Source organism: Anomaloglossus baeobatrachus, chromosome 4, assembly GCF_048569485.1.
Source record: "Anomaloglossus baeobatrachus isolate aAnoBae1 chromosome 4, aAnoBae1.hap1, whole genome shotgun sequence".
NCBI lineage: Eukaryota > Metazoa > Chordata > Amphibia > Anura > Aromobatidae > Anomaloglossus > Anomaloglossus baeobatrachus.
This window is the reverse complement of record NC_134356.1, coordinates 572,691,050-572,714,587: the sequence shown is the minus strand read 5'-3', so window position 1 is coordinate 572,714,587 and position 23,538 is coordinate 572,691,050. Positions and strand designations below refer to the sequence as shown.

Genomic DNA, 23,538 nt, shown 5'->3' with positions numbered 1-23,538 from the left:
AGGCGATCAAAATGTAGCATCAGTGCCAAAATGGTACCATTAAAAACGTCAGTTCAAGATGCAAAAAGCCATCACTGAGCCATAAATGCCGAAAAATGAGAACGCTACGGATCACGGAAAATGGTGCAAAAAGTGTGCCATTTTCCAGTACATATTTGGTAAAATGTATGGTTTCATTTAAAAATAGAACTTGCCCCGCAAAAAATAAGCCCTCGTATGGCAAGATTGACAGAAACATAAAAAAATGTTACAGCTCTCGAAAGGGGAGCGAAAAAACGGAAAATCGTCTGAGGTTAAAGGGGTTAAATATAAGCCCTACCCCGAAAATAAGCCCTAGTCACGGTTCAATAATGAAGTGTCCGTGCAGCTAAAAAAGTTAAAGAATACTGCAGGCCACTTCATTATAAACAGCGGACACCCCCAAAAGAGAGAAGAAAGAAGATCCTGCAATCAAGCTCACCAGACAATGAGCGGGAGAGCCGGCAGTGGAACGCACACCCACACACATCAGATCTCACATACACACAAACATCAGCTCGCACACACACTCACCACATCCAGTGATACCGATCCTGAGACGCAGTGTGGTGGAGCGCAAGGTCCTGCGGATGGAAAGCTTACAGGACCTACGACACGTGACTTCCTCCCATCTTTCCCTGAGGCATTCTGGATCACTGGATGTGGTGAGTCAGTGTGTAATATCTGATGTGTGTGTATAAGTGTGTGTGAGCGATCTGATGTGTGTCGACCAGAAGAAGTGGAGAACATCGTGCAGCATACCTGCGGGGAGCACCCGCCGGAGATCACAGGGAGGACCTAGGAGCACTCAGACGTCCGGGATCTGGTAAGTATGACCCTCCTTGGAAGGGTGTGGGGGAGGAGGTCTGCTTTTTTGGGGGGATAAACTTAACCCCAACCATGTTTCTCCAAGAATTAGTCTAAAGGCCGCTTTACACACTGCGATATCGTGACCGATATCGCTAGTGTGGGTACCCGCCCCCATCTGTTGTGCGACATGGGCAAATCGCTGCCCGTGGTGCACAACATCGCCCAGACCCGTCACACTACTTACCTGCCCTGCGACGTCGCTGTGACCGGCGACCCGCCTCCTTTCTAAGGGGGGCAGTTCGTTTAGCGTCACAGCGACGTCACAGCTGCGTCACTGAACCTCCGCCCAATAAAAGCGGAGGGGCAGAGATGAGCGGGACGAACATCCCGCCCACCTTCTTCCTTCCGCATTGCGGGCGGGAGGCAGGTAAGGAGAGGTTCCTCGTTCCTGCGGTGTCACACATAGCGATGTGTGCTGCTGCAGGAACGAGGAACAACATCGTTACTGCTGCAGCAACGATATTCAAGAATGGACCCCCATGTCACCGATGAGCGATTTTGCACGTTTTTGCAACGATGCAAAATTGCTCAAAGGTGTTACACGCAACGGCATCGCTAAAGCGAGCGGATGTGCGTCACAAATTCCGTAACCCCAACGAGTTCACTTGAGCGATGTCGCAGCGTGTAAAGCGGCCTTTACTCCAAAAATAAGCCCTAGAGCTTTTTTCGAGGCAAAAAAAAGTATAATTCAGTGCCTTATTTTTGGAAAGACAAGGTAGCAGTTATACAGAGCTCATGAATATGCTGGACTACCTAGCAGTACGCCAAGTAGTCCTCTAATGATAATCTACTGCTGATGAAACAGTAATTTTCTCAAAACTACACTGATCTCTGCCTCCACATTATGCTTAACTCAGATTAGATAACAAAAACCTGGTGACAGAGTCCCTTTAAAAACAAACTGAATAAGTGATTGGCTGCATCCAATATGAAAACAGAACCAGACGGTCCTACTGATTATTATACAGAACTTTTTTTTGTCCTACAAATAGCACCCAGATGGCCAGGGCTGGGTTTAGACACATTGGAAGAATCATGGGTGAAATGTAGGGTCCCAAATCCTGAAATATTCCACGAACAACACTAAAGGCCGCTTTACATGCTACAACATCGCTCAAGCGATCTCGTTGGGGTCACGGAATTTGTGACGCACATCTGGCCGCTTTAGCGATGTTGTTGCGTGTGACACCTATGAGCGATTTTGCATCGTCGCAAAAACATGCAAAATTGCTAATCGGTGACATCACCCCCTATGCTCAATTATTGTTGCTGCTGCAGGTACGATGTAGTTCGTTGTTCCTGCGGCAGCACACATCGCTATGTGTGACACCGCAGGAACGAGAAACATCTCCTTACCTGCGGCCGCCTGCAATGCGGAAGGAAGGAGGTGGGCGGGATGTTACGTCCTGCTCATCTCCGCCCTTCCGCTTCTATTGGGCGTCCACTTAGTGACGTCGCTGTGATGCCGAACGAACCTCACCCTTAGAAGGGAGGTGGTTCGCCGGTCACAGCGACGTCACTAGGCAGGTAAGTAGTGTGACGGATCTGAGCGATGTTGTGCGCCACGGGCAGCGATTTGCCCGTGTCGCACAACCGATGGGGGCGGGTACGCACACTAGCGATATCGGTAACGGTAAAGCGGCCTTAAGACTGTATGCACACGGTGCATTTTTGCCACGTGCTTTCTTGCAGATTTTCACAAATCTGCAAGGAAATCCTTATGCCAGTAATGTCTATAAGAATGCTGACTTGCTGTGCACATGTTCAGGATTTTTTCCTTGCAGATTTCGTTGGAGAAAAAATCTACAGCATTTCAATTGTTTCGTGTTTTTACTATTGAAAGCAATGGAAAAAAAAGCATTAAAAAAACCCACATCAAAAACGGCAAATTGTGGAAAAAATGTGCACTTTTGTAGCAGCGTTTTTACTGTCTGTGGATGCAGATTTGGTTGTAGAATGTCTGCAACGTGTGCACATAGCCTTATAATCAAAGAATAGAAAACATTAACAGAATTGACATCTTTTTGTTCAGCAGAGTAAAGGGTTGTAAAAAAAAGTCCTATATGTCCCCCAAACTCACCTGCTATATCCCCTGCGGCTTCAGTGCCGATGCTCCGCTGTCACTGCCGGTCATTATTCACTGCAGCTATAACAGAAGACGCAGCCACAAGATCCCTGCAGCCAAGTGCCAGAGACTCCCAGAGCATCGGAGCTGGAGCCGCGGGGGATTTATCATTTCTATGGTCTGTTTAGATGCACCACTTTGCTGTGGAGTGTTCTACATAAAAAACCAGAGTGTTAGCAAGAAAAATGCTGCGCACAGTATGCACGTTTTTTATGTGTTTCTTTAGGTTTTTTTAAAAAAAATATGTCACCTGCGTTTTTGATTCCTGTTCATTTCAATAGGAAAAACCTACGGCAAAAAGGCAGATGAAAGTGACATGTAATGGATTAAAAAAAATGTGTCTTCTCATCGGGGTTTGCGACTGGCTGGTATACTTTGTATTAATATATTAGACTGCACTATTCCATACAATAGTATATAAAGCGCTGTTCACACTGTGCTTCTGCAATGCGTCCGGGGGTTCTGGCTGAATCCCCCTTAAATCGAATTCCAACAAATCCCCGACAGCGACAGACTGCAATGATACAAATGGGTTCAAATGATTTCCATTTGTGTTGATTTTTTTTCTCCTGAAATTCACCATCTGTTATTTTTTTTTTCTTAGGCTACTTTCACACATCCGGTTTGAGCACTGCGGCTCAATCCGGCTGTGAAACCTATGCAACGGATGCAGCGAAAACACCGCATCCTTTGCAGAAGTTTTTACATGCGGCCGGTCCGTTTTTTTCCGGTTGCGGCACGCTACTGAGCATGCGCAGTGGAAGAAACCGCATGCGGAGGCCGGATGCTTTTTTTTTTCCGCATCCGGCGTCCATAGGCATGCATTGAAAATGCGCCGCAGCGGCCGGATGCGTTTTTTTTTTCCGGAGCAAAAAACGTTGCAGGCAACGTTCCATCCGGCCGCGGCATCGGCTAAATCAGCCGCATGCGGCAAAAAACGGACCGAACGCAAGCCCATGCGGCACAATACGGCACTAATGTAAGTCTATGCAAAAAAAAACGCAACCGGCGGCAAAAAAACGGTTGCGGTTTTTCTGCAGAGTGCCGTGTTGTGCCGCAGAGCAAAAACCGGATGTGTGAAAGCAGCCTTAAAGTCTCAATTTGTGTTTTTTCTTCTGAAATTGTCCGTCTGTTCAGATGGCCACAGACATATAGCAGACCATGTTTCTGTGGCTGTCAAAACAGAGGGACACATTCAGAAAAAAAAAGACAAAAAACACAAATGGAGCTCATTCCTGCCATTGCAGTCTATGGCTCCTCAGGCAGAACTATAGGAACAGTGTGGACTGGCCCGAATGTAAAACACATATTTTCAGTTGGGCCTTAATAGTGACACTATAATTACAGTACTATATATTGGACAAAAACATATATACACTATACATGCACACACATTTTATGTATATTTTGTACATAAACACACTATTTACTGTATACACGTACACATACAGTATATATATATATATATACACACACACATAACAGTTTAAACATATAATTACAATATACTGCATACATAGAGTATACATGTATACACACAGACTATATACAGTGAATATATAATACAGACCAAAAGTTTGGACACAACTTCTCATCTCTAGAACAACTATTAAGAGGAGACTTTGCGCAGGAGGCCTTCATGGTAAAATAACTGCTAGGAAACCACTGCTAAGGACAGGCAACAAGCAGAAGAGACTTGTTTGGGCTAAAGAACACAAGGAATGGACATTAGACCAGTGGAAATCTGTGCTTTGGTCTGATGAGTCCAAATTTTAGATCTTTAGATCCAACCACCGTGTCTTTGTAGAAAAGGTGAACGGATGGATTCTACATGCCTGGTTCCCACCGTGGAACATGGAGGAGGAGGTGTGATGGTGTGGGGTGCTTTGCTGGTGACACAGTTGGGGATTTATTCAAAATTGAAGGCACACTGAACCAGCATGGCTACCACAGCATCTTGCAGCGGCATGCTATTCCATCCGGTTTGCGTTTAGTTGGACCATCATTTATTTTTCAACAGGACAATGACCCCAAACACCTCCAGGCTGTGTAAGGGCTATTTGATTTGACTAAGAAGGAGAGTGATGGGGTGCTACGCCAGATGACCCGGTCTCCACAGTCACCAGACCTGAACCCAATCGAGATGGTTTGGGGTGAGCAGGACCGCAGAGTGAAGGCAAAAGGACCAACAAGTGCTAAGCATCTCTGGGAACTCCTTCAAGACTGTTGGAAAACCATTTCCGGTGACTACCTTTGGAAGCTCATCAAGAGAATGCCAAGAGTGTGCAAAGCAGTAATCAAAGCAAAAGGTGACTACTTTGAAGAACCTAGAATATAAGACATATTTTCAGTTGTTTCACACATTTTTAAGTATTTAATTCCACATGTGTTAATTCATAGTTTTGATGCCTACAATGTGAATCTACAATTTTCAGAGTCCTGAAAATAAAGAAAACTCTTTGAATGAGACGGTGTCCAAACTTTTGGTCTGTACTGTATATACACTCAGTATGTATAACTATATGTCATATATATATATATATATATAAATATAAATATATATCCACACCCTCAATGTATACTGCTCAAAAAAATAAAGGGAACACTTAGGGCTCATTCGCACGTTGCGTAATTTCATGCATTTACGCTGCGTATTGCACTGCAGCGTAAATGCATACGTCCTGCGTCCCCTGCACGATCTATGTAGATTGTGCATGAGACGTCCGCACGTTGCTTTTTTTGAACGCAGAGATTTGGGTGCTAAAATTTTGACCCAAATCCGTGCGTTCATAAAAGCAGCATGTCAATTATTTGTGAGTTTTGGATGCAGCTCCCACTCTGTCTATGGTGGGGGCAGCAGCCATAGAGCATGAAATTGGGATTTATTCTGCTGAAACACTGCATCTATTATGCAGTGTTTCTGCAGTGATTTGAAGCGCACATGTACTGTCAAATCGCTGCAGAATATTCTGCAGTTATGTGCGCATGAGCCCTCAAAGAAGGATTTTGTATTTTGGTGTTCCCTTTATTTTTTTGAGCAGTATATATTGTATGGATTATATGTATTATGTACATACATACTTAAAGGGAACCAATCACCAGGATTTTCGTAAATAAACTAAAGCCAGGGCTATACTGGCACTATCAGGCTGATTCTATACATACAGTTAGGTCCAGAAATATTTGGACAGTGACACAAGTTTTGTTATTTTAGCTGTTTACAAAAACATGTTCAGAAATACAATTATATATATAATATTGGCTGAAAGTGCACACTCCCAGCTACAATATGAGAGTTTTCACATCCAAATCGGAGAAAGGGTTTAGGAATCATAGCTCTGTAATGCATAGACTCCTCTTTTTCAAGGGACCAAAAGTAATTGGACAAGGGACTCTAAGGGCTGCTTTACACGTTGCAATTAGTTGTACAATCGCATTTGCGATGTGACACGCCCAGGTTGCGTACGGGATCTTATGAGATCACACGTAGGTCGTTCATTTGCTGTCACACGTGCGTTAGTAGTCTATGTTAAATTGATCAATTTTGTGTGCGATCCTTTAGATCATGTGTTCTGTGACGTATGCATTGGGCACCTTTTTTTTTTTTTTATTTATTGACTTGCCAAGCGTGTGTAATGTGTAGGGATGCGTTTTTACTATGTCATCTGCCATTCAACTCTGCTACATGGCCGCTGACAGCAGACACAGACAGCCATGTAGCAGAGCTGAATGGCAGATGACAGCAGACACAGACAGAGCCGCACTGTCAGAATGAACTCGGGTGAACTTCACCCGACTTCATTGTCATGCTGCGGCTCTGTCTGTGTCGCGCCCTGATTAGCGGTCACCTGTGAAGGACTCACCGGTGACCGCTAATCTCCTAAGTGACTGAAGTTAGCAGCCGTCTCTCATACTCACCGATCCCCGATCCCCGGCGCTGCACGGCATTCACACTGCTCCGGCGGCTTTTACTGTTTTGAAAAAGCCGGCCGCCCATTAAACAATCTCGTATTCCCTGCTTTCCCCGCCCACCGGCGCCTATGATTGGTTACAGTGAGACACACCCCCACGCTGAGTGACAGGTATCACACTGCACCCAATCACAGCAGCCGGTGGGCGTGTCTATACTGTATAGTGAAATAAATAATTAAATAATTAAAAAAAACGGCGTGCGGTCCCCCCCAATTTTAATACCAGCCAGATAAAGCCATACGGCTGAAGGCTGGTAGTCTCAGGATGGGGAGCTCCACGTTATGGGGAGCCCCCCAGCCTAACAATATCAGCCAGCAGCCGCCCAGAATTGCCGCATACATTAGATGCGACAGTTCTGGGACTGTACCCGGCTCTTCCCGATTTGCCCTGGTGCGTTGGCAAATCGGGGTAATAAGGAGTTATTGGCAGCCCATAGCTGCCAATAAGTCCTAGATTAATCATGTTAGGCGTCTATGAGATACCCTCCATGATTAATCTGTAAATTACAGTAAATAAACACACACACACCGGAAAAAAATCCTTATTAGAAATAAAAAACACAAACATATACCCTGGTTAACCACTTTAATCAGCCCCAAAAAGCCCTCCATGTCCGGCGTAATCCAGGAAGCTCCAGCGTCGCTTCCAGCGCTGCTGCATGGAGGTGACCGGAGCTGCAGAATACACCACCGCTCCGGTCACCTCCACACAGCAACTGAAGACAGCCGCGCGATCAGCTGAGCTGTCACTGAGGTTACCCGCTGTCACTGGATCCAGCGGTGGCCGCGGGTAACCTCAGTGACAGCTCAGCTGATCGCGCTACTCACCGCCGCTCCTCTCACCTCCACGCAGCAACTGAGGTGAGTAGCGCGATCAGCTGAGCTGTCACTGAGGTTACCCGCGGCCACCGCTGGATCCAGTGACAGCGGGTAACCTCAGTGACAGCTCAGCTGATCGCACGGCTGTCTTCATTAGCTGTGTGGAGGTGACCGGGAGCGGCGGTGTCTGCTGCAGCTCCGGTCACCTCCATGCAGCAGCGCTGGAAGCGACGCTGGAGCATCCTGGATTACGCCGGACATGGAGGGCTTTTTGGGGCTGATTAAAGTGGTTAACCAGGGTATATGTTTGTGTTTTTTATTTCTAATAAATGATTTTTTCGGGTGTGTGTGTTTATTTACTGTAATTTACAGATTAATCATGGAAGGTATCTCGGGGAGACGCCTGACATGATTAATCTAGGACTTATTGGCAGCTATGGGCTGCCAATAACTCCTTATTACCCCGATTTGCAACGCACCAGGGCAAATCGGGAAGAGCCGGGTACAGTCCCAGAACTGTCGCATCTAATGTATGCGACAATTCTGGGCGGCTGCTGGCTGATATTGTTAGGCTGGGGGGCTCCCCATAACGTGGAGCTCCCCATCCTGAGAATACCAGCCTTCAGCTGTATGGCTTTATCTGGCTGGTTTTAAAATTGGGGGGGACCGCACGCCGTTTTTTTTAATTATTTATTTCACTACACAGTATAGACACGCCCACCGGCTGCTGTGATTGGGTGCAGTGTGACACCTGTCACTCAGCGTGGGGGACGTGTCTCACTGTAACCAATCATAGGCGCCGGTGGGCGGGGAAAGCAGGGAATACGAGATTGTTTAATGGGCGGCCGGCTTTTTCAAAACAGTAAAAGCCGCCGGAACAGTGTGAACGCCGTGCAGAGCCGGGGATCGGTGAGTATGAGAGAGGGGGATAGACTGACATGGACAGAGAGTGAGGGACAGAGATAGTGACCGACTGACAGAGATTAGTGAATGACAGACATTGTGAGGCGCTTCAGAACGCAGCTTTTCAGCTGCGCTCTGAAGCGGACCTTTTTTAAGCTGCGGTGCAGAGCGCACACCTGCGCACATAGCATCAGACACCAAAATCGTATGAGGGATGTCCACACGTTACAATTCACTAGGTTCGTGCAACAAAACGCTCAATTCTAGACAAAGATACGATGTGTTTGCGATCAACGGTTTTGCGTTCAATCCTGATCGCACGTAGATGTCACACGCAGATACCTCACAAACGATGCCGGATGTGCGTCACTTACAACTTGACCCCAACGACGGATTGTGAGATATATTGAAGCGTGTAAAGTGGGCTTAAGGGCTGCAATTAACTCTGAAGGCGTCTCCCTCGTTAACCTGTAATCAATGAAGTAGTTAAAAGGTCTGGGGTTGATTACAGGTGTGTGGTTTTGCATTTGGAAGCTGTTGCTGTGACCAGACAACATGCGGTCTAAGGAACTCTCAATTGAGGTGAAGCAGAACATCCTGAAGCTGAAAAAAAAGAAAAAATCCATCAGAGAGATAGCAGACATGCTTGGAGTAGCAAAATCAACAGTCGGGTACATTCTGAAAAATGAATTTTATTGGTGAGCTTGGGAACTCAAAAAGGCCTGGACGTCCACGGATGACAACAGTGGTGGATGATCGCCGCATACTTTCTTTGGTGAAGAAGAACCCGTTCACAACATCAACTGAAGTCCAGAACACTCTCAGTGAAGTAGGTGTATCTGTCTCTAAGTCAACAGTAAAGAGAAGACTCCATGAAAGTAAATACAAAGGGTTCACATCTAGATGCAAACCATTCATCAATTCCAAAAATAGACAGGCCAGAGTTAAATTTGCTGAAAAACACCTCATGAAGCCAGCTTAGTTCTGGAAAAGTATTCTATGGACAGATGAGACAAAGATCAACCTGTACCAGAATGATGGGAAGAAAAAAGTTTGGAGAAGAAAGGGAACGGCACATGATCCAAGGCACACCACATCCTCTGTAAAACATGGTGGAGGCAACGTGATGGCATGGGCATGCATGGCTTTCAATAGCACTGGCTCACTTGTGTTTATTGATGACATAACAGCAGACAAGAGTAGCCGGATGAATTCTGAAGTGTACCGGGATATACTTTCAGCCCAGATTCAGCCAAATGCCGCAAAGTTGATCGGACGGCGCTTCATAGTACAGATGGACAATGACCCCAAGGCATACAGCCAAAGCTACCCAGGAGTTCATGAGTGCAAAAAAGTGGCACATTCTGCAATGGCCAAGTCAATCACCAGATCTTAACCCAATTGAGCATGCATTTCACTTGCTCAAATCCAGACTTAAGACGGAAAGACCCACAAACAAGCAAGACCTGAAAGCTGCGGCTGTAAAGGCCTGGCAAAGCATTAAGAAGGAGGAAACCCAGCGTTTGGTGATGTCCATGGGTTCCAGACTTAAGCGGGCTTTACACGCTGCGACATCGCTAATGCGGAGTCGTTGGGGTCACGGAATTCGTGACGCACATCCGGCCGCATTAGCGATGCCGTTGCGTGTGACACCGATAAGCGATTTTGCATCGTTGCAAAAACGTGCAAAATCGCTAATCGGCGACATGGGGGTCCATTCTCAAATCTCGTTACTGCAGCAGTAACGAGGTTGTTCCTCGTTCCTGCGGCAGCACACATCGCTGCGTGTGACGCCGCAGGAACGAGGAAGCTCCCCTTACCTGCCTCCCGGCCGCTATGAAGAAGGAAGGAGGTGGGCGGGATGTTACGTCCCGCTCAGCTCCGCCCCTCCGCTGCTATTGGGCGGCGGTTCAGTGACGTCGCTGTGACGCCGCACGGACCGCCCCCTTAGAAAGGAGGCGGTTCGCCCGTCACAGCGACGTCGCCGGACAGGTATGTATGTGTGACGGCTGTTGTGCGACACGGGCATTGATTTGCCCGTGTCGCGCAACAGATGGGGGCGGGTACCCACACTAGCAATATCGGGACCGATATCGCAGTGTGTAAAGTAGCCTTTAAGGCAGTGATTGCCTCCAAAGGATTCGCAACAAAATATTGAGAATAAAAATATTTTGTTTGGGTTTGGTTTATTTGTCCAATTACTTTTGACCTCCTAAAATGTGGAGTGTTTTGTAAATAAATGTGTACAATTCCTACAATTTCTATCAGATATTTTTGTTCAAACCTTCAAATTAAACGTTACAATCTGCACTTGAATTCTGTTGTAGAGGTTTCATTTCAAATCCAATGTGGTGGCATGCAGAGCCCAACTCGTGAAAATTGTGTCACTGTCCAAATATTTCTGGACCTAACTGTACCTGTAGTGGTCAGCTCGGATGTTTAGGCTTTCAAATCCAAGAAAGTAAACTTTAAAAAAATCACCAGCTTCTTGAGTGGCAATTGCAACTGATCAGATAATATCTGGGGGGGTATTCACATGGATTCCCGCCCCCTGCCAGTTGTTCCTCACTCTCTCTGTTCTCTATGCTGTTGCTATTCATCATTTTCATAACTAAGATGGCGTCGGAGTTTGCGCCTACACATAGCGCTTATCTCCGGCGCCATCTTTGTGAAGATCCTGATTCCTGGGGCCGCCCGGTGTTCTCTTCTCCAGCTAATCGCTACGATTAGCTGTTCTCCACTCCTGTTGTGACTGCGCACACTCCCGCGGTCACAAGGAGAGCTAAAGAAGCATACGCCACCCTATCAGCCGTAAGACTGGAATAACGGGGTAACATGATCTTCACAAAGATGGCGCTGGAGATAAGCGTTATGCGCAGGCGCTAACTCCGACGCCATCTTAGTGACGAAAAAGATGAAGAGTAACATTAGCATAGAGAACAGAGAGGGAGGAACAACAGGCTGGGGAGCGGAATCCATATGAATACCCACCCATATATTATCTGTTCCATTGCAGCTGCTGTCACTCAAGAAGCTGACAGTTTTATAAACTTTACTTTCTTGGATTTGAAAGCCTAAACATCCGACCTGACCACTACAGGTATGTATAGAATCAGCCTGCTAGTGCCAGTATAGCACTGGCTTTAGGTTATATACAAAAAATCCTGATTGGTTTCCTTTAATATATATGAGCAGGGGCGGACACGTAATTGGTGCAACCTGTACAGCCGCACAGGAGCCCAAGAAGTAAAGGGGCCCATTTCCACTTCCAATGTAGGTGTGATTGTTAATTATGATGAGATATTGGATTACAAAAGGCCCATATAGTATTCTTGCCCAGGGTCCTTTTCTGTCTGTACCCTCCAGTTTATATGAGACAGAAGAGAGACAGGCCGGCCAGGACTACAGAGCATGCGCAGCATTATACACTGTGCACTTCATGGAGGGGCTGCAGAAGCAGGGGACCCTTTTTGGGTGGGGGCCCAGTGTAATTGCCCAGTTTGTCCGCCATGCCATCCCTACAGACGGCCTCATTATAATCAGTGCAGCCCTTGTCCCATTTCCATAACTGATGCGATAACTTATTCCGTGTGTATATTCCTAAGGCTACTTTCACACCTCCGGTTTTAGCAGAGTCGGCCAATCCGGCTCTAAAACCTATGCAACGGATGCGGCGACAATACCGCATCCTTTGCATGAGTTTTTTTACATGCGGCCAGTCCGGTTTTTGCCGCTTGCAGCAGGCTACTGAGCATGCGCAGTGGGAAAAAACGCATGCGGCATCCATAGGCATGCATTGCAAATCGCGCCGCATCGGCCGGATGCGGTGTGATGCGTTTTTTTTTGCCGGACAAAAAACCGTGCCAGGCAACGTTCCATCCGGCCGCCGCATCGGCTAAATCTGCCGCATGCGGCAAAAACCGGACCGAACGCAAGCCCATGCGGCACAATACGGCACTAATGCAAGTCTATGCAAAAAAAACGCAACCGGCGGCAAAAAAAAACGGTTGCGGTTTTTCTGCAAAGCGCCGGATTGTGCCGCACAGGAAAAACCGGATGTGTGAAAGCAGCCTAACATTACTGACAATGCCTGGATAGGTGACCAGGGCCGTACATGGAGAGCAGAGCAGCCGCACTCTCTGGAGAAGAGGATATGGTGGAAATGTGGAGCATTGCAGAGATGTGGGTCACAATCACTCCTCTCTCCCTCCGATAACATAATGGCCCCGCACTGTAGTGTTTACCTGAAGGCGCCACCAGGGGGAGCCGCTCTGCAGCTGCCATTAGTCAGTGCCGCTTGTGTAAATGTGTAGAGAGCGCCCTCTGGCGGCCCGCACAGCTATATCTCGCATTCTCTGTCTGTCATGGCCGGGACCGGAATAACCGCTTCTATTCACCAGAGGAGGGATGCGAAAACAGCCAAGTACACAGGCGCTACGGTATTTGCGTAAGTCCTATAGAACATAAGGACTTACGGAAACAGCGTAGCAAAACCAGGTACGCTATTGGCGTAAGCCATCTCCTCTTCTGTCCTGTACAGTAAATTCTGCTCTAGCCGCAGTCCCCTATCATTGCTACACGATGAGGTCGGCTCCAGCCGCGGCACTCCTTCCTCCCCGGCTCCATTACACTGTACAAGCCCAGCACGACCTCACTGACTGAATGGGAACGAGGGTGGAGCAAGGAAGTCAGGTGACCACTCGATAACACGTGACTCTGACGTCACCAGGACGGGAGCAACTCCATTGAAGACAAAGCAGCAGCGGCCGCAAAAATGGACATGAAGAAGCGGATTCATCTGGAGCTGCGGAACCGGACCCCGGCCGATGTAAGGGCGCCGCCGGGGGGAGCGGGCGGGGGCGGAGCGCAGGCCCCGGGACTGGGACCACCGCCGGCTGCACACAGTGTCCGGGCCCTGCGGGGCTGTGCGAGCACATCGGCTGCTACACCGCGCTGGTCGTTTATTGCTCCTTCACGCTCATCGTTGTGGTGATCGGCCGATATCTGCTCGTAGACGATAAGATCGGCTTGTAGGGGCAGCTCTCTGTCCGGATGTGCTCGATGGTTATTGTGGTGCAGGCACCGAGGACACAGACACTACCGGCGGATTACAGGGACTTTATACATCAAAGAGAAAGATGAGCTCCTAATGAGAACCTACCTGCACCGCCGTATAGGGCGCCATGTGCGGGGGGCAGGGGTGTGTGGGGCACATGGGAGTGCGGGGGCAGGGGTGTGTGGGGCACATGGGAGTGCGGGGGCAGGGGTGTGTGGGGCACATGGGAGTGCGGGGGCAGGGGTGTGTGGGGCACATGGGAGTGCGGGGGCAGGGGTGTGAGGGTGGGAGTAGGGGTCGGGGTGTGAGGGCAGGGTTGGGGAAAGCATGGGTGTGAGGGGTAGGGGTGGGCAGGGTGAGGCCTGGGGTGGGGGCAGATGCCAGAGTGAGAGGGAAGAGGGCAGGGGTTTGGGCATTTGGGGGGGGGGGGGCAGAAGAGTGATGTTCTTTTCCTATAGTTCAGTCCCACCCCTCTATTGCTGTCAGTCCGGTCTCACACAACAGATAAACAAGGACCGATCTCACATCGGGAGGCAGACATCCTCTGACCGGAGTTAGGGCCTTATTTACTGAAGCGGTTCACTCAGTAACCGGGCGGCTGGGCGAGATCGCCCCTTGTTTCACAGATGTCTGCACCCCACCTTGGTAGGTGGTGGTGGAGGGCACTCAACCTAGGTGTCTTTTTTTTTTTTTTTTTTTTATACTGCTGAGATAATTGCATTTTATAATGACGCTCCTCTGGTCCAGGGCCGGATTGATGGTCCTCTGACTGGTTCATACAATGTAAATGTGCCCTGCAGATGTGGTGACCAGTGATGAGCTGCTCAAGTGCTCTGTATTTGTAACTAGTGATGAGCGGGCACTACCATGCTCAGGTGCTCTGTATACGTAACTAGTGATGACCGGGCACTACCATGCTCGGGTGCTCTGTATACGTAACTAGTGATGAGCGAGCACTACCATGCTCGGGTGCTCTGTATACGTAACTAGTGATGACCGGGCACTACCATGCTCGGGTGCTCTGTATACGTAACTAGTGATGACCGGGCACTACCATGCTCGGGTGCTCTGTATACGTAACTAGTGATGACCGGGCACTACCATGCTCGGGTGCTCTGTATACGTAACTAGTGATGACCGGGCACTACCATGCTCGGGTGCTCTGTATACGTAACTAGTGATGACCGGGCACTACCATGCTCGGGTGCTCTGTATACGTAACTAGTGATGAGCGGGCACTACCATGCTCGGGTGCTCTGTATACGTAACTAGTGATGAGCGGGCACTACCATGCTCGGGTGCTCTGTATACGTAACTAGTGATGAGCGGGCACTACCATGCTCGGGTGCTCTGTATACGTAACTAGTGATGAGCGGGCACTACCATGCTCGGGTGCTCTGTATACGTAACTAGTGATGAGCGGGCACTACCATGCTCGGGTGCTCTGTATACGTAACTAGTGATGAGCGGGCACTACCATGCTCGGGTGCTCTGTATACGTAACTAGTGATGAGCGGGCATTACCTTGTTCGGGTGCTCTGTATACGTAACTAGTGATGAGCGGGCACTACCATGCTCGGGTGCTCTGTATACGTAACTAGTGATGAGCGGGCACTACCATGCTCGGGTGCTCTGTATACGTAACTAGTGATGAGCGGGCACTGCCATGCTCGGGTGCTCTGTATACGTAACTAGTGATGAGCGGACACTACCATTTTTGGATTCAATTTATTCATAACTAGTGATGAGCGGGCACTGCCATGTTCGGGTGCTCGGTACTCGTAATCAGCAGTCAGACGGCCACAATTCCTATATCGAATATAATGGAAGTTAATGAGGAACTTGAAAAATACTTGAGTTCCCCATTGACTTCCATTATACTCTGTGCAGGAGTCGCGCTTATCTGTTCGTTAACAGTGCAGAGCACCCGAGTATGGTAGTGCCCGCTCATCACTAGTGGTGACCAAAAAGGTGATGCCACTATCTGACTGTCGGGCGCCTCTCACTTTACTGCTGGGGGATTTTGTTTGGATCCTTCTTTCTAAAATCTGTTAGAACAGGACAGTAGTGCTGGGCGTATTTATATTCTTCCCATCAAAGTGCTGGGCACCAGGACGGTCTGACAGGCACTGATCATATCTATCCCACAGCTAATGTGGCACTGTATGGTGTCTCCCGGGCTGTGTGTGTGTGTGTGTGTGTGTGTGTGTGTGTGTGTGGGGAGGGGGGGGGGGTGCAACCTCCCGGGCTGTGTGTGTGTGTGTGTGGGGGGGGGCGGCCTCCCGGGCTGTGTGTGTGGGGGGGGCGGCCTCCCGGGCTGTGTGTGTGTGTGTGTGTGTGTGTGTGGGGGGGCCTCCCGGGCTGTGTGTGTGTGGGGGGGGGGGGGGGGGCGGCCTCCCGGGCTGTGTGTGTGGGGGAAGGGGGGGCGGCCGGCCTCCCCGGCTGTGTGTGTGTGTGTGTGCGCGGGGGGGGCGGCCTCCCGGGCTGTGTGTGTGGGGGAAGGGGGGGCGGCCGGCCTCCCCGGCTGTGTGTGTGTGTGTGTGCGCGGGGGGGGCGGCCTCCCGGGCTGTGTGTGTGTGGGGGGGGGGGGCGGCCTCCCGGGCTGTGTGTGTGTGTGCGGGGGGGGGGGGCGGCCTCCCGGGCTGTGTGTGTGTGGGGGGGGGGGGCGGCCTCCCGGGCTGTGTGTGTGTGTGCGGGGGGGGGCGGCCTCCCGGGCTGTGTGTGTGTGGGGGGGCCTTCTGGGCTGTGTGTGTGTATGTGTGTGTGTGGGTGGGGGGGGGGGGCGTTCTGCATTTCGGTACAGGGCATGGCCGCTCCCCGGGGTCTTATATATGACACTAATCCTCTTATGCTTTACAATGACTATTATAATCTGACATCGCAGTGACCTGACTACTGCCAAATAATTGGACTACAATAGAAAACTTCATGAAATTCACTTATAAGGGTAGGATTGTGATGGGTGAGGCTGGGGCTACACGATGGCGCCAGGATCACAGTTTCACCTTGCTTCATTGCCATGATGTATGTGGCCGTCACTACAGGTGACATGATGCCTCCATGGCACCACTGTTACCGATGACCCAGCTCGTCGGACACTTTCCAGGATACATTTTTGGTATAAGTCAAGTGTGACTATTAGACATTGGCCGCACAATTGTAGAAAAAAAAAAGGAAAAATGGTGCAGCAGTTGTTGTGTGGCACTTAGGCCACGTGAGACCAACCGCACCCTGGTAATGCAATTATTTCTTCGTGCTGCGCTGTTGTGTATGACATTCCCAGCGCTGCCGCTGCTGTCTCCTCCGCTCCTGAGACTAGGGACTTATTCTGGTAATCATGCCACACAAGGGAATTGTCTTTTGAGCAGTTTTCTGGATTCCTTTTGGACGCCATGATGTTTTTCTCCTGCAGCGTCTTGACATTGATAAGAGAGCGCTCATGTGGGTTTCTCTGGGGCACTCTGCTTACAGATGAGGCTGTTTAATATTTTAGGATGCATTTTCCGTCTAATCAGGGGAGCGCAGCGTGCTGCCGGGACATGTGCTTGTGTTTCTGACGTAAAGGTCCACAGTCCAGATTATGGCGGTGTGCACGAAGGAGCAGGGCCGAGTGCGTAACCTGTGGATTTGGGACTGGATTGTGATCTGTTGGCTGCATTCACATCTGCATCTAGTGAACAGAACCTGAGAAGAGCAATCTGGGACAGACTGATACCTTATTAGTGATGAGCGGGCACTACCATGCTCGGGTGCTCGGTACTAGCAACCAGCAGTTGGATGCATGTCACTCATGTATCTAAGTATAATGGAACAGAATGGGGAACTCAAGCATTTTTCTGGAAAATCTTCCCATAGACTTCCATTATACTCGGTACACGAGTCGCACCTATCCAAGCGTCTGACAGCTCGTTATGAGTACCGACCCCCCCCAAGCATTGTAGTGCTCACTCATCACTAGTTATGTCAAGTGCATTGGGTCATAACATGCAGATTCCACTCGAAAGGTAAAATCTCTGGGTCAAGGATCCTCCCTAAAGCACCATGCTGGGAATAACACAACGGACGACAATAAGGCCGGGGCCACGCGGGGACTAATGCGATCCTCACATGACACTCGGCTCATGCTAGCAGCACAGCAGCAGCCGAGTGTCACTGCGACTGAGGTCCGACTGTGCGAGCAGACCTCAGTTGCGGGGGGCGGGCTGGTGCTGCGGAGGCGATTGAGGGATTTCTCTCCCTCTCTCCTCCGTAGCCGGCTATTGCCATTCTCGCTCTGCACTTATGGTACACCGGTGTACTGTGAGTGCAGTATGATCTTTCTCTCGCCCCGTAGACTTGAATGGGTGCGAGAGAAGCAATGATCGCATTACACCCGCAGCATTCTGCAATTGTTTTCTCGGTCCCATTAGGGCTGAGAAAATAATCGCTCATGTGTGCTGACACACAGGCTAATATTGGTCTGAGTGGAATGTGATGTTTTATCTCACTCCACTCGGTCCGATTTTCATGCCATGTGTCTTAGGCCTAAAGAGGAGGCACGAGAATTCAACATAGTGTACATCAATTCTATTAAAGGGAACATGTCAGGTGCAATATGCACATAGAGCTACGAGCAGTTCTTGGTGCATATTACTAATCCCTGCCTAACTGTCCCTGTATATAGTAGCATACATAAAGAGCTCTTTAGAAAAAGTATTTCTAAAGATCCTTTATGATATGCTAATGAGGCCAGGGACTAGTTTCTGCGCTCGTCCCACCCTATTAGCATGGTAGCACACCCACATGCTATTCAATGCAGCATCAGCAGTGGTGGCATGTGTGCCTGTGTTCACTGTTACTGCTGATCAGAAGTCCTGGCACTTCCAGTCATGATCACTATAAAGCTGGGTGTACATGTCCCGGCTTCAGAGAGGCCTACTGCGCATGACCCGAACTGCCGGAACTTCTGATTAGTGGTCACAGCGAACCACTAATGATGCTGCATGCTACCATGCTAAGAAAGCAAAATGAGTGCAGGAACTAACACCCTTGTGACTAGTCCCTGCGCTCATTCGCATATCATAAAAGATCTTTAGAAATACTTTTTCTAAAGATCTTTTTATCTATGCTAGTGTATACAGGGACGGTTAGGCAGGGATTAGCAATATGCACCCAGAACTGCTCGTGGTTCTTAGTGCATATTGCACCTGACAGGTTCCCTTTAAGTGTTTTGTTTTTCCTACCCTACTAGATGGTGTGAAAAAATACATAGGAATAGTAAAGTGTGCCAGATTTATCACTGGAGGGGAAATAAGAAAGAGGAGAAAGTGGCCTAACATGTCTATAGGGATGCACCACATCTATCACACAGCGTGTGCCATTGGGAGACGTTTGGTGCTGTCTATCTGCAAGTTAGGATCTTACAATGTACCGGCTCTGCTCCTACTCACTTGCATAGCAGCCGGGCTGCAGCCCCAGAGGATGGCCCCCGCTCAGTGTACGGAGCCGTGCTGTTCCAGCAGCAAACACTGTTTAGATCTGGTAGCGCAGGAGGTGCCAACAGCTGATTGGTAGGATCGGAGACCCGGCTCACCCATCAATCTGATATGGACACCCATCCTTTAGATAAGTCATCAATATCATAAGCCAGAAAAATTCCTATAAATTCTCACACGGACATATAGCTTAGCTATAGCTGGCACTGGGATCCATCACTTCTCATACTTTTTGCATATATTTTCCCCCGTGGGCCATTGCTTGTCCTGCTTTGCAGGGTGTGGGTTGGACTGGCCTGTAGCATGCACCCTGTCCTCGCAGACGGCAGTGTAACCCCCACGACTTTGTTTTTCTCCAGGTAAAGGAGCTTGTTCTGGATAACTGCCGGTCAAAAGATGGAAAAATCGAGGGTTTGACTGATGAATTTGAAGAACTGGAATTTCTGAGCACAATCAATGTCTGCCTCAGCTCTGTCGCAAATTTACCAAAGTTAATCAAATTGAAAAAGGTAAAAGTAGAATGTGCTTTGTGTGTTTCCTATTTGTATATTGATGCGCGGTTATAGGCTGGGTGTTCACGTCACCAAAGCGAAGAGCGTGTTTCGTATGTATGTATGTATGTATGTATGTATGTATGTATGTATGTATGTGTGTGTATATATATATATATATATATATATATATATATATATATATATATATATATATATATATATATATATATATATATATAAAATAATGGGTGGGTGGGTCATGAACATTTGAACGGCGGAGGTATGACACACAGTCTCCCACCGATCAGCTGTACCTGGTGTCACCGCCGGCCAGAACTACTCTATTGTGGGGCACAACTTCATCAATTCTATAGTTTCCATGGCTGGTTACTGCATATGTGTCCTTTATTCTAATCAATAGGTACAAATGTGCAGTACTCAGCTGCAGCCAGTATTCTGGTGATGGAGCTGTGCAGCTCCACAACTGAGCAGTTCTGTCTGGGGGGGGTGCCTGGTGACACATTCCCATTAAGCAGACACTCTGGGCATACTAACATGCTAATGAATGCTCAGCGATGCCGCACATACCTCACTCTTGATGGTGGCCGGCGGAGGATGGATGCGCACTGGGCATGATCCAGAGTCCCCGCCACTTCCGATAATGCGCACTGTAGGCGGGACGCTTACACCCGGCATCAGTTTAGTGCGCATGATCAGAAGTCCTGGGACTCCCAGTTATGCGCAGTGCACATCCATCCTCCTCCGACCACCATCAAGAGTGCGGTATGTGTGGCGTCTGGATTAGCAATATGCACCCAGAACTGCTCGTGGTTCCGGGTGCATATTGGACCGGATGTCTTGCTAAATTCTACTAAAAAAGGGGGCTGAAAGCCCGTACTTACGAAGCGCTCACTGATATCCTAATCAGGCACGAATACTAATATTCTTTATAGCAAGATACTATTTATTTTAATAGCACATGAATATATATATAGTCAATGGTACATAGGCATAAGAACTATAGTCATAGAAACTTATACAATAACAGAAATATGCATCAACATTACCGTTATGTTGTAGCAATCCTTTCACATCGGAGGGACTCGAGTTAATGATAAGGAATCAACATGGCATGGCATCACAGGAACAGTGCGTACGTACACTTCAATGTCCTGGAAGGTATTTCCCTAACATTAAGCGAGTTCGGTGTATTTTTTATAGGAAAATATTGTAGGTTGGGTTTACATGGTCACCAGCATATGACAGCTGAGTCATGTTCATGTAACTTGACCACAAGCTGCTGTGGGCACCAGTAGCTTCCTGCACATTTCCTGCACATTTAGCCAGTGGTCAACTGGTCAACTGTGGTCAGCCAAAGTGTTAGCGAAATATTGCAATGAGCCGTAAATTTCATATGCAAGCTTCCTTCAACCTGTCTTTAGCTAACCACAAGTTTCCTGTAAGTGGAACTGTAAATGTTACTTCCTTTATCTTCAACTGCTTCAAGACATGTATTCCTTGGTCATCATTTTGGCCCTCCAAAGGACATCTTCTTTGATACTGAATTATTGATGGATCAAATAATATCTGGGATCACTCCTATCTTATGATTATGATCCCTATCTAATCACACATTCTTCAGTCATATCACATTGGTATCACAATCGGTCCTTGATCCCAGGGATTATTTTCCATCATCAGTATTCCACTAGAAGAAGATCACTCAGAATATACCATACCATGATCAAGAAATATTGTTTCCCACAAATTTTGTTTTCTTGGTTTGTTTAGATAAACGTTGAATCACAAATATAAATCACTTTCACTACTATGTATATTAAAACTAAAAGCAATATTATCTGAAAAGCTCCCTTGAATATCATGTGTTTTGGCATTTGCTCGATATTCAAAGGAATCATTACACATTACATTTCCCGATATGTTACTACAAGTTTCACTAGACCCATTTATGAACATATTGGCATAAGGCCATAACATATCATGAATTGTCCTTTCCACTAAGCTGGGTTTAAAAGCATCTACAGTATTTATAGCTGTCCCAAAACTTATTTTTATATTCTCTATAGGGATGAATCCCAGGTTAGTCAGTCCAGTCTTATTTCTTGGTACCCAAATTCCTCCCTTAAAAGCCAGATATTGCAAATTGGTGACTGTTGCATTCAAATTGCCTTGCCACCATGGAAGATTGATCCATCCCACTATGGAAATGGGTACTGTAGTATTCTATAGACGAACACTTCGAGTGTCTTTATCAGCAAGATGATCAGAACAACTTTTCTACTTTAAGATTTCCTCCATCGATACCGGGACATCCAGATGAGGGATACTGGTGGCTGTAACCGAAGAATGTGTACAGATCCAGCAATCTGTGTGTTGAAAATGTGATGGTGCATCAGAAATTTATTCGCCACAGGTTCCTCCTGATGTAGACTTGTCCATCCAACGACCAAAGAGGCAAACATCAGACACAGGAATTTCTCCATCTCCTCACTATCGAGCTCTTCCCAGTAACCGATACCATGGATTCCGCTTATTTACAACACCATCTGCAAATAAAGATACACTATTATTCTCGTAAATAACATTTTTCTTGTGGGACATATTCCCACTTCCCCACTCCTGGTCTCATTATCAGGAGAGTACGATCTTTTCTGACCGCTATTACCGCTGTCTCTGAGGGCGGTCCTTGGAGGTTTTGAATCCATATTTTTGCTCCTACATTTGTAATATTAGAGGATCCAAAACCTTTAGTACCCCGTATTGTTAATTCTGCTGGGGCAGTTCCTTCTCTTATCTCAGACAAGTTTATTGGAATTATCAACATCTGAGCCACCCTCTGGTGTTTCATCAATATCAAAGGTTCATTTCCCACATTTAACATCAGTACCTTGATTTCTCCCTGATGATCTGCCTCTATTACCCCTCCCACCACTATGGCTCCTTTTAACGCTAAGCTAGAACGAGTGGCTATTTGACCATAATGATCCTTTGGTGTATGGCAACCCAATCCTGTTGAAATTGGTTTTACCTTACCTGGGGGTACCACGACCGTTTCCAATGTGCTGAGGTCTAAACCTGCTGAATAAGGTGTCGCTCTTTCTGGTGTGCCCAAACAGCTGTACCTTGCCTTGTCAACTGTTGGACTGACTTGTCTGATGGCTGCTGCTTTATCTGCTTCTGAATTAAACAAACGTTCAAGTGAGTTAGTAGGGACATGAGCATCGACATGAAATACAGTGGTCTTGGTAGATTGAATAATCCCTTCAATGTCTTTCCACACTTCCCTGACCATCTCAGACACATTTTGCTGTTCCTCTCCCCATGGGAACTCATATTTTTTCCTCATTACTTTGTACAAATGAGCCAACATTTGTCCCAAATGAGGGATATGTTGTCTCCAAAAATCAAACAATCCAATACAAGACTGAGTCTCCTGTTTGGATTTAGGGACCGGAAAATTAATAATTTTCTGTCTGGCATTGGGCAAGATCTCTCTGTGCCCCTTGTTCCACTGAATCCCTAGACATGTAACCACCTGAGACGGTCCTTGAACCTTGGCATCACTGATTTCCCATCCTTTACTCCACATATGAGCAACCAGTTTTGTCAATTGATCTTTCACACTTTGCTCATCTTGTCCTTGTATCATTATATCATTGATATAATGTGAGATCTGCATTTCCTTATGACAAGACATAACCCCAAAGGAGAATTTTCCTTCGGTTAGATTAAGAGTCATCCATTTTAGGATATCAATTCCCAAAATATATTCTGGTATAGGTACTAC

General features: G+C 47.7%; 2 protein-coding genes across 3 annotated transcripts in view; one reads left to right on the top strand and one right to left on the bottom strand.

Annotated features, from left to right (window-relative positions):
- The window catches only part of NOX5 (NADPH oxidase 5), a 133,418-nt gene extending 120,320 nt beyond the window's left edge, over nucleotides 1–13,098 (bottom strand). Inside the window, exon 1 of the mRNA XM_075346080.1 lies at nucleotides 12,951–13,098. The gene's annotated coding sequence lies outside the window, so the exon portion shown is untranslated. The remainder of the gene's footprint in view (nucleotides 1–12,950) is intronic.
- The window catches only part of ANP32A (acidic nuclear phosphoprotein 32 family member A), a 29,664-nt gene continuing 19,215 nt past the window's right edge, over nucleotides 13,090–23,538 (top strand). For both annotated transcript variants that reach the window (XM_075346084.1, XM_075346083.1), the window contains exons 1-2: nucleotides 13,090–13,534; nucleotides 19,596–19,745. In XM_075346084.1, the coding sequence (XP_075202199.1) occupies nucleotides 13,481–13,534; nucleotides 19,596–19,745 (204 nt within the window). In that variant the 5' untranslated portion in view covers nucleotides 13,090–13,480. The remainder of the gene's footprint in view (nucleotides 13,535–19,595; nucleotides 19,746–23,538) is intronic.